Here is an 11,674-nt window from a genome sequence, read left to right as displayed (position 1 = left end):
GTTTTCTTAAGAAAAAAAAAACAGACAAACGTGGTCAATATGAAATAAAGTCAAATTCTTTGCACCTTTGACTGGCTTGTCTTCATTACATGCTTTCTACATAGCAAAATAGTTTTGCCCCAGATTTAGCTACGGTCAACAGCTGTTCAGAGCAGGGTTACGTGTTTAAACAGTGAAAAACTGACATTTCATAAGAAACAGACTTTTCCCAAACTTTGAGAAAATGATATGTAATTAGTGGTTGGATGCAACAAGGTGCATTTACTTATGTTACTTAATTACATGTTTGATGTACTTGTACTTTCAAGTAGATTTATATTCATGAACTTTTCACTTTTACTCTACTGCCTATATCAGCAAATATTTCTACTCCACAACATTTTTGGCATTTTCTGTTCATTTCTGTATGTGTATTTGTGCTTGTACGTAATGCAAAATGTAAAAATAACACTATGTGCAATATTACTATTCATGTGCAATATTATATTAATATAATGTTAAGCATCATATTATATTTAATATTGTGGTATTACTCCCGTAAAACCCATTCCCAATATTGTTTGCATTAATACTTTCTATTGCCGGGTTAGTTTAGTATTAGTTCACAGTCTCATGTAACTTTTCTCTTGTTTTTTTCTATTTAGCTATGTTTTGCATTTAGTCCATATACCCATTTAGTCATTTTTTTATTGTACTTATTATACATTTCATATTTTTATTTGTACTGAAATTGTTTATGCTTGTTTTATTCCATTGCACTCTATTGTCTATTGTACTGTTACTGGAATCTTGGAGTGTAGCTGGCACAAGGCTTTCCTTTTAATTAATCTTCCTACACCCAACAACGTATTCAAACATATCCAACAGGAAAACATTGTCTTTTGATCTGTTGCTGGGGTTTTTACACATATCCAACAGTTATTGTATGTTTAGATAACCCTATGAGTCAAAAACAAAACAAAAAGTATGATGTAGCCCACTGATTAACAGAGGCATGACTCAGTGTAATTTCAGTGGAAACAACACATTACCTCTTCCTGACACGTCCCTCTCAGTCTGGTATATGCACAGAGACTGGGTCCAGCCCATGTTGAGTCTCAGCTGTGTTTCAACTTGCTGCAGAAGGAAAACTCATTCCTCAGATACAGTCGTCTGCATCTCTGAGAGCAGCAATTATTTTTTATCTAATCTAATTTAAATCTAACTCTAATTTGGTTTTATTTTTAACCAAGGGATATATCTCTCTGAAACTATTTTGGGACATCATCAAGATATTTCTAATCTGTTTGTTTTGTATTAGTTCAGTGTTGGATAGAAGCAGAAATACACTGATGGGGATAAAACATTCTGTGACTCATCTAGCTACACTGATGCTGCTCCTGGTATCCTGCAAGGACTGGACTGGATTTAACGGTTTGTCTGCATGCGTTCACTGTACCTTCATTTACTTATGCTTTAATACACTGTGGAAACCAAAAATAAAAATAAATTAAATCAATTTGAATATTAAATGTAATTCATTTGATGTAAAAATTCTCTGCAGAGCCAGGAGATGATTGACAGTTCATCTGTATCATACATCTAGAGGTGCAAATTGAAAAGATCGCCTCATGTACCAACAACATAAAAAAAAAAAAGACTAATAGGATATCATCGTCTTGTTTTCCTTTTAACCGTGGTGTATTATTTACTCCAGATTAAAATCCTTGGTTGATTTTAATGCGTTTCATGTTGTGTTTTCTTCTTGGCCATTGTTTTATTGCTACTGTGTTTTTTACTCCCTGAAACCTTGGGTTAGACCAGACCTTTACATATCTTATCTGTTCTGGGAACACCTCAGGATTACCCAGAAAGAGCTGGAAATTGTATTGGACTTGTATGTTTTTTTAGCAGAAGACAATGGATGGTTGGATTTGTCCAACTAGGTGTCAACACTCATACTAAATTAGTTTTTCAAATGAACACAGCCAGCAGAGGTAAACAATCTTTTCACTTGCAGTGGATCCTCCTGAGGACCTCGTGATATTAGACCCTGGTCAGTTTGGACGACTAAACATTACATGGAGCTCCCCGGCCAGCTTGATCAACATGACAGAGTGCAACACAATGTACCAGCTGGAGTACTTCAACACGTACAAGGACAGGTGGATGGTATGGGATCATCATTCATATTCAAATAATCATGCATATGGTAATTTTGTAAATGAGTGGACAAGCATAATAACAGATTATAAAGTTAATTACATTCTCTAAAATGATCTCATCTACCACAGTAAACAATTTGTGTATGATTACATGCATGAAGCCTACATGTACATGTTTCTCCAACTTTGCTCAGATTATGTTTTGGTGCACAGATTAGACAATCAGACAAAATGTTTTTGATATCTCTGTAGACCCCGCTCCACCTCTCTTTTAAATACTCTATGCAAGTCTATGTTAATGGTGTACTATGTTAATGGGGAGGCAGTAGCTCAGTCCACAGAGACTTGGCTTAGGAACCGGAGGGTGGCCGGTTCACCTCCTGGGCACTGCCGAGGTGCCCTTGAGCAAGGCACCAAACCCCCCAATTGCTCCCCGGGCACCTTCATGGCTGCCCACTGTTCCGTGTGGTCACTGTGTGGATTGTGTTCCGTGTGTGCTGTGTTCACACGGATGGGTTAAATACAGAGGTCACATTTCCCCATGTTTGCATGCTGTGTGTGGCACAATAAAGAGGAATTTTAATCATAATCTTACACGTGTCTGAACATAACAAGGATTTTCATAATTAGACAGTGAAGTGGCAGAAATCTTAAAGGGATAGTTCACCCAAAAATCATAATTCTCATTATCTACTCACCACTATGGCGTTAGATGGGTGGTTGAAGTGTTTGAGTCCACAAAACATAGGACACTGGACATCTTCTGATATCCTCCTCTGGAACCACATTCGCACCTGATCACAGCGGACATTTAGGCAAAAAACGTAAATTACAAGGTTTCGTTTAGAATTTGAATGACACCACAGGAGCAGTATGGAGGATTTATGTTTTTTACATTTGAAAACATACTCATCATTTACTTCAATTGTATTAATTAACTATCCATTTAATATCACTGATTTAGAAAGTGTGACCCGTGCATTCAGTTCACAATTAAATCTTTGTCTAATAATGGGAGGACTAGAATGGCAGACCTGAGAAAGGAAAACAGTAAAAACAACTTTTTATTTGAAAATGTTTATAAAAGCTAAAACAAATACTGAGACTACAGAGATACAACAGACTTAACCCTAAATAGTGGGGACTATTATGTCGGCAGCGTACTTACTACAGGGAGATTCTATCACAAACCCCAATAGACACCACCATGTGAGCACACAGTGATCACTACCATGGCAACTCACACTGTAAGGACAAAACCACAATACACTGTTCAAGTGACCACCACCTATCAGGCCTGCAAAACTGCATGCAAAGTGATGTGCATCCCACGACTTCTCGTTGTAGGTCGTCCAACTGCCTAAACCAAGGAAAAGAGTGAGAGACTCAGTTGGGTCAGGGTCTCAATATAATATCTAAATCAATCAATACAGTTAAATATCAAAAAGTCAATCAGGAATATGATGCATGAAATGCTGGGCCAACAGTATAAAACCAAGGCAGAAACCAGTGGCCATACAACACTATCTCTGAACTGTAGCTCAAACAGGGGAGAGGTGAACCCTGAATCTTCTCTCAAACATGGGGAAGCAGAAATCTGGGTCAAGACACAGCTACCGAACTGAATGTACAAGACGCAAATATAATGTCTCTTTCTCCCAGTCTCGCTTAACTGTGAAAACACAGCAGTCACCACCCACCAGGCATCAGACAAAGAAGCAGTATTTGCCTGCACCTGTTCTTATGAAGGCTGGGAGGTCTCCAAACCTAACTACCAGGGCGGTGCCCTTACTCCTAGATGTCAACCCTCACAATAAGGAGACTTATTGCTTGAACAATGGGAAATGATTTGTCATAAAAGAAGAAGCAGAAAAAAAGATGTGGGGATTTAATTCTTGGAGTACAGTACATTATAGTACATTACAGACATATTTTCATGGATCTTGGATTCTTAGTAATCCCCACCCAGACTGGGAACGTGGGTGTGACACTTGACAGTCAACTCTCCCTTACTGCCAACATTTCTACAACAACCCGCTTGTGTAGACACATCGTGCACAACATCAGGAGAATACGTCCCCTTCTTACTCAGAAGGTGGTGCAGGTTCTGGTCCAGGTTCTGGCTGGTCTACCCGCTAGTGCTATCCAACCGCTGCAGCTCATCCAGAATGCAGCAGCTCGACTGATCTGTAATCTACCTAAGTTCACGCACAATACTCCGCTCCTCCGCTCCCTTCGCATGTTACCAGTGGCTGCCCGCATCCGTTTCAAAACGCAAGTGCTTGCGTACCGTGCTGTGAACAGATTGGGTCCAGTCTACATCCAGGACATGGTCAAACTTTATACCCCAGCCCGTCCACTCCGCTCTGCCTCTGCCAATCGGCTTGCTACTCCCTTACTGCGAGCCAACCACTCAACAAAATCACGACTGTTTGCTCTCCTGGCTCCTAAATGGTTGAACAGGTTCCCCATTGACATCAGGACAGCAGAAAGTCCACACATCTTTGACCATAGACAAAAGACACATCTCTTCCAACTACACCTTGGATTAAAAAAAAAAAGTTGCACTCATATGGCACTTACATGTAGCACTTTGTAGTTTGGCTTTTTTGAAGCATACTGGTTAGTGGAAACATAAGTGGTGAATGCAGAGTTGACGGTTGGGTGACAGAGAACATATCTCATATGGTCTAACCTCATCAAAGGAGGTTATGTTTCCACCCCTGTCTAGCCATTGGATGTTTGTTTATGTGCAAGATGGTGCAAAATGAACCAGAAGGATTTTCTAGGAACTTTTCATTGGTTTCTTTAACATTGTCAGATTGGGCATTTTTTTAAATGTTCTCTTATTTCCCAGGCAATATGCATCCAGATGAAAAAAATCAGGCATATTTTAAGGGAACTGATATCTATGAGTGTGTGAAATGTGATGCAGCTTGATTGAATTTAAGGGAACTGTTGGGCTGGAAGGAGGTGTGCTCTCTACAGAGTTATAGATGTTTTAAGTAAAGTATGAAACACAACCACTGTGAAAGCTCAACTGTGACTTAATGAAATTCTTTAATAATTTTTACTCTTCACACAACCTAGATTCACTCATGTGTTCTGGTGTCAGGAACATTTATTGTGGGCAGCATCTCAACAGTTTATCACTCAAACGCTACATGACACGATCTGAGAAAAAGTGTATAAACATAACTCCTGAGCTTTGGACACATTTAATAGACATGCTGAGGTTTAAAGTATGAAATACAACCTTCAGGTCGTGCTCTTCCCAAGTTACCAGCTGAGGCTTCAGTCTTTTTTTCCAACTGGACTGACAGCAGCCAACTTGGAAAGTGTCAGTTTTCCCATTAAAATATATCTCATGAAAATTCCAGGTTCTCTGCTGATGGTGTTAACAAAGTAAACACATCTAAATGTGAACTATATGCTGAATGACAGATTTGTGTTTGTGCAGGCCATCAGGACGCCTATGAGGTCATACAGCGCTCAGTTTGACCTGATGAAAGACGTCATAGTGAGAGTGTACACGCTGCTGAATGGACCCTGCACCAACGGCACCATGGTCAAGAGTGTGAGCTACACAGAACTGGTTCAGAAACCTTCCAGTAAAGGTTGGTAACTGAGGACTTATAAGTGAGATGTGATGGGATCCTGTTTTGGAAATTGCATATGAACCGACTGTGATCTTTTACCTTTAGGTGTCGTCGGTACCAGTGTCAGGGATTTCTTCTGTGTGTACCATAACATGGAGAACATGGAGTGCAAATGGGAAAGAAACCCAAACATACCAGCCAACTCACAGCAAAATCTCTATTTCTGGTAAGACCTCGTCTGTTTTTTTAACCATGACAGATTGCATCTATATAACCAATAGAATATTGACAACCTCTCTATTTATAACATTAGTATTTGATGGATTGCTTTGGAATTAATTGTGGGTTCAAAGCTGCAAGTGTGTAAACACGTTTTCATCACAGCTTTTTCCTAAATGTGGACCAGAGTTTTCAGACAACACACACATACAGAAATTCATAAATTGTGAAATTTATTTACTCAAAAACTGGATATATTTTCATGAGTATTAGGTCTATTGACCATACATTCCACAAGAAAACTTATTGGTGTGGAGTTGGGATGTTGAATAAAAATCTGTGACACATAATTTAGTGATAATTTACATTTTATGCTTCATGAAAAATCCAACCTGACCGAACTGGGACGATAAAAGTCTTGTGGTCAAAGACAACGCAAGGGTTAAACAATTTCAGTGTGATGATGTCATATGGCATTTTGTTTGTTTTCATTGCTGTGACTTTGCATTGACTGTTGAAACTTGTTGAAGCATGAAGCTTTTATTCAATTTAAGTGTCATCCGTGAAGTTGACAGCTGCAACTGAAAACCAGGGAGGGGTTTTTTGTTAAGGCAGAGCATTCATGTAAAAGTCAATGCAGGGTGAAGCACACCTTTCTCTCTAAAACCCTGTAGAAGCTTTCAAATTGAGGTCAGGTTTAGTGATACTAATTACCATCAATCATAGGCCACTGCAGAATTAAGGTAAGCAAGCACAAACCTCACCAACACATTTAATGAACAGATAACAGCTCTGTGTGGTCTGTCTCCTCCACAGGCACAAGAAACTGGAACGGGCTGAGGAATGTAAGAAATACATCATTACAGGTGGAGTCAGGAGCGGATGCAACTTCACGGAGAATGAACTTCCTAGTTTCACTGATATCAATTTCTGCATAAATGGGTCCTCGCCTGAAGGACCCCTGAAACAAACATTCACCTCCCTGCAAATCCAAAACCACGGTACATGCATGTTTGCTTTCTGGAGAAGAACAACAATACTGTGTGAGGATATAGTTATGACTGTCCTCATGTTTTGAATGCTCGCATCCAGTAACCGCCTTTTATTTATTTGCATATCGATGCAGTGAAACCTGGGACCACAGAGAAGCTATATTTTCTAACTGGTCCAGACATGCAGCTGGAGATACAATGGGAAAGTCCTGTTTGGAGTGTTCCAGAACATTGCCTCGAATGGGAGGTGGAACACATTCAAGAGGGACCTGACGGAAAAATGCAATCAGTATGATTTGTTTTTGTTTTCAAAGATTAAGACACTCTCTGTACCGTGCAACCAAAGTTATTCTTTCCAAAAATCCTATTGCCATTGTGGAACTTTCCATCTTGATCTCTTTTGAATGGGCACACTAAAAATAGAGGCGTGTCTAACAACAGGGACTGTCCCTGAACTTATGAACTACTAAAAGCTAATGTGGATGTGCAAAGATGACAACACACACTTAGTAGAAGAGCACTGTTACATGTATTGGCTCCATCTGTATAAAAGAAACAATTACATAGAAAACAGCAACGTTCAGTTTTGAGCTTCTAATATATCTATAATATTATCTTTCACTGCACTTTTAGACCTTCTTATTTTAAATTTATATTTAGTCCTGGCATCACTAAAACATGAATGTGGTTGCACCATGACATCTTTAATAAATATAAAGTTAACGTGAATTATCCCATTCTGCCCACACAGGGTAGACCGAGCAGAAAACAAAAATACAGATATATAGCGATGTTTCTAAGGGGTGTTACTATCTAAGGCAGGAAGAAGTCAGGTTATAGTAACAAATATGATCACCACATTCAGGGAAACGTAATACCCACAAAGGAGTCCATGTGAACAGAATCCTGGTCAGACAGGCAGGAACAAGAATCTCATATATTTGCATGTCTAGAGATTTTGGCAATGAGCACAAACAAAATGACAACTGATGGGGTGGAAATAGGGAGGTAAATACATGTTGCATACTTGATGGTTGGCTAATTGTCAACCAATTTTTAATCAATTTTTCTTCAGTTTAGTTTAGAGTCACTCTCAGATTTGTTGATAATGTAGGTTTGAGCAGGTTCTGCCTGTGAGTGTTAACTCTATGAATTTGTATCATTAACAGCAGAAGATTGTAACCAAAGAGAGAAGCCTGCCCCTCATCGACAACCATGAAAGACACTGTTTCCGGGTTCGGTCTACATTACACAAGTATTGTGTGGACAAAAGCTTTTGGAGCGAGTGGAGTCATCTAACCTGTCACCAAGGTGATGCAGTTTAAACTTAAAACAAGTTTGCAATCTAATCACCAGCATTCTCTTATAGTAGCCAAGGATCTGTGTAATGGCAAATCCAGGCATGTTTTGATGAATAGCTAACAGCTAAACTAACACTGATCCAAATCTGATCGTTTTATTAATATGAGTGCATGAAAATTCTGCCTTTGAGCTTCTTTAGCGGTTCATATTGGCTGTCTATTTACACTGTGAGGTGTCAGGTAAATACTGCAGGGACTGCACAAAGAAACACTGCCAATATCGAAAAATTACTTTTCTTGTCAACTGCCATTTGTGATTTAAAATATAATATGAGGGATTTCCCAAGATGTCACAGTTCAGTTTTGACCCCAAGGTGAACATAGGCCAGACTGTTCATCCACAGTGTCGTCACACTTTGTTAAAATTAAACTTAATATTATGTTTGTTAAAATAAAACTTGTCATTTTCACAGAATAAAAACTTTGATCAAACGCTCTGTTGAAGTGGGTCTCCTTCTCTGTACTGCAGGTAGTTGATAAAGGTGTCCCCTTAAAGGATCAATATTAGGCCCCCTGAAATCATTTTTATTTTCAAGCTGAATATTGCAACACCACTATTTCAATCTACAATCTTCTCCAAATACAGTGTACCATTCAGCTTTGTTGACAATCGCATAGCTTTTATTAATATATAACTATTTCTAAACTATTTCTAAACTTCAAAAGGACAAAACTTAATGTTGGATAATACGAGGCTGAAATGTTATCAGTATTCAGCATTTGAAGTTAGTTAGTTATAGTTAAAGTTAGTTAGGGGATTTCGATATATTTATCTTTGGAAGGTTCATTGATGTTTTCTTGACAAAGATATTTGTAAACTAGAAAATGAATAAATTCACTTGATTCAGTTTTTTGTTTGGATTTGCACCAAAATTGCATCCACTCATAGATATCAATCCTCTAAATGTGTCTGACTTGTGTGTGTGTGTGTGTGCGTGTGTGTGTGTGTGTGTGTGTGTGTGTGTGTGTGTCTGTGTGTGCTTTAGAAATGAAAGAAGTCAGCCCAAAACCAGAATGGGAAAAGGTACAACTCTATGTATACATTGCTGTTGCCATCACTGCCACACTGGTGCTGACTCTGGGTTTGGGGACAATGCTCAAACAGTGAGTAAATACACATGTGCAATATATTGTTGACAATGCATTTGAATGGTAAACTCACACCAACATTGTGGTTCCATTCTAGGAGGACATCAAGACAAGAGAAGAAGCGGGACTCTCTGCTCACCGACCTGTTTGTCAGAAATTCAGCTCAGACAATGATGGAGGCCTGAAGGGACAAAAAGGGGGGCTCTGACTGAGGATCACTGAAGCTCTGAAAGATGGTGTACAGTCTTTACCTGAGATTGTAACCACTGCTGACACATGAGTGTAGATGCAAGATATAAGACTGAAAGTTACAGTATGTTATTTACAAAAACAAATCATTTACACAGTATTGTATTGCTGCTCATTGCACTGCCTTTTGATTTGATTGTTTCATGCAACTGCAACATTTTTATGGTTTGTATTAACCGGAATTGCTTTGTTTCAAGTTTAATTGTTTCCTTTTTGCCTCAGATCTTGCCAGTTAGTTCAGACAATAACAATTTTATTCAGTGTGAATCCAGCACACAGCGATCACATATGTGCAATGGTTTTCTGTTACTGGACACAACATGACTTTCACTGGCGGCAGAATTCACAGTCTAAGTCTGAGAGATTTACATTTATTTACATGGTTTATAAAGAGGAAAGTAGTTTATAGTTTTAATGTCACGACTTCTTTACAGTTTTTAGTAATTTTTTTGAAAACATAATGCCTCTGGTCCCTCTCTGTCGCCGGCGCAGAGGCATTATGTTTTCAGATTAAACACCTTACGGACATTTCTTACAGTTCGACTCATGGATAAACTGATACGATTTTGGTGGTCAAAGATCACTGTGACCTCAAAAAGCACATTTTTGCCTTGCCTTGCCTTTTAAATGATGTCAGTATATCATAAGATGTTGTTTTTATCATAGCATAGCATATGATAGTAATTTACACCAGGAACCTGATGATCTGTCTATTTTTAACATTAAAAGAAAACTTGAAAAAACATGTTAAATGATTTAATCTATGGTTCCCTGCTGTTATTTCTATGAATGTAGGAGTTTTGAATGATATTGATGTGTGAGCCTATTATGAATTATTTTTTTTTACAAAATTATAACTTTTATGCAATAAAATGTTTAATAAAATGTTGGGGTATATGGTGCACTTCCTCTCATTATTTCAAACAGAGAAAGAAAGAGGGAAAAATGGGACATTTAAGGTATTTCTGTTAGATGGGTGCTGGGAAACCAAACTGTAATTACAAATGTTTTACAGGTACAATGTAATTTGTGGTCGGTATTAGATTTTCCTAATTTCAAAATATTTCAAACAAGCGTTGGTTTTGATATAATTCCCCTGTTTCAATGTATGGCAAATTTGACTCATATCTAATTTGAAGGTATTGTGTTTTTCAGTCAGAAACACTATGTCATGATTTACCCATTTGTTGCAAATGGGGACACAGTTGTTATTGGCGCTGAAGGCTCCATTCTGCGTCTGTTCCCTGGATGAGCCGAGCAGCGTGCTAAGGTAAACCAGAGGGATCGCTTTGATGAGAGAATGGGCTGTGATTGGTGGGTGGCTGACGAGCACCCATAACCTCGGTAGATGGCAGCTGAGCACATGACTCCGTGTCCTGCATGAACTAATGCGATGCTTCATTTATATCAAATTCTTCATTATGAGGAAGAAGAAGAAGGAGGTGGCCTATACCTCAGATTAAATCATTATTCAGGATTAGGGGGGCACACTGCAGCTAAAACTGATCACATGAACTGAACTCATAGAACTTCTTGTCTCTTCTCATAATTTCAAATAAGCAAAACATTGTGGTGACGACTTGATAATAAAACCTGATCTACCACTGAGAACCGACTCTTGAGTGTGTACTGGTTGAGTGTGAACTTTAGGTCTGTATTTAGGAGAGTACTTTGTTTTTTTTCTAATGCTCATGATGCTCTCTAGTGTTCAGATTATGCACAGCACCCATCACATTCACAAATGAAATTGATGCTATCATGGTGGCCCTGTGTCGCCTCACAGCAGGAAGGTTGTTGGTTTGGATCCCAGGACCTTCTGCAACTGTCTGAGTTTGCATGTTCTGTCTCTGCATGTGGGTTTTCTCACACAGTCAAGAGACATGCTGGATGTTCCCCCTGTGATGGACTGGCGACCTGATATTTTTCATTTAACTTTTGATTAGGATGTTCTGACACACACATTTAACCTACTATGATGCCACTCGTCATCTTGTTGAAAACACAGTCTCTGATCACATTTA

General features: G+C 38.7%; 1 protein-coding gene across 2 annotated transcripts; it reads left to right on the top strand.

The window, feature by feature from the left end:
* Nucleotides 1-657: 657 nt before the first annotated feature.
* il13ra2 (interleukin 13 receptor, alpha 2) lies at nucleotides 658-11,264 on the top strand. Of its 2 annotated transcripts, none has more exons than XM_069539348.1 (9): nucleotides 658-1,413; nucleotides 2,000-2,151; nucleotides 5,605-5,761; nucleotides 5,849-5,969; nucleotides 6,779-6,963; nucleotides 7,089-7,243; nucleotides 8,127-8,265; nucleotides 9,302-9,419; nucleotides 9,502-11,264. In XM_069539348.1, exons 1-9 carry the CDS (start codon nucleotides 1,332-1,334, stop codon nucleotides 9,587-9,589), a joined length of 1,197 nt encoding a protein of 398 aa, XP_069395449.1. In that variant the 5' UTR covers nucleotides 658-1,331; the 3' UTR covers nucleotides 9,590-11,264. The 2 variants fall into 2 exon arrangements, with proteins under 2 accessions (XP_069395449.1, XP_019941169.1); XM_020085610.2 differs by having other exon boundaries at nucleotides 660-1,413; nucleotides 8,124-8,265.
* Nucleotides 11,265-11,674: the final 410 nt, after the last annotated feature.

Source organism: Paralichthys olivaceus, chromosome 15, assembly GCF_024713975.1.
Source record: "Paralichthys olivaceus isolate ysfri-2021 chromosome 15, ASM2471397v2, whole genome shotgun sequence".
Taxonomy (NCBI): Eukaryota; Metazoa; Chordata; class Actinopteri; order Pleuronectiformes; family Paralichthyidae; genus Paralichthys; species Paralichthys olivaceus.
This window is presented reverse-complemented; position numbering and strand designations above follow the sequence as displayed.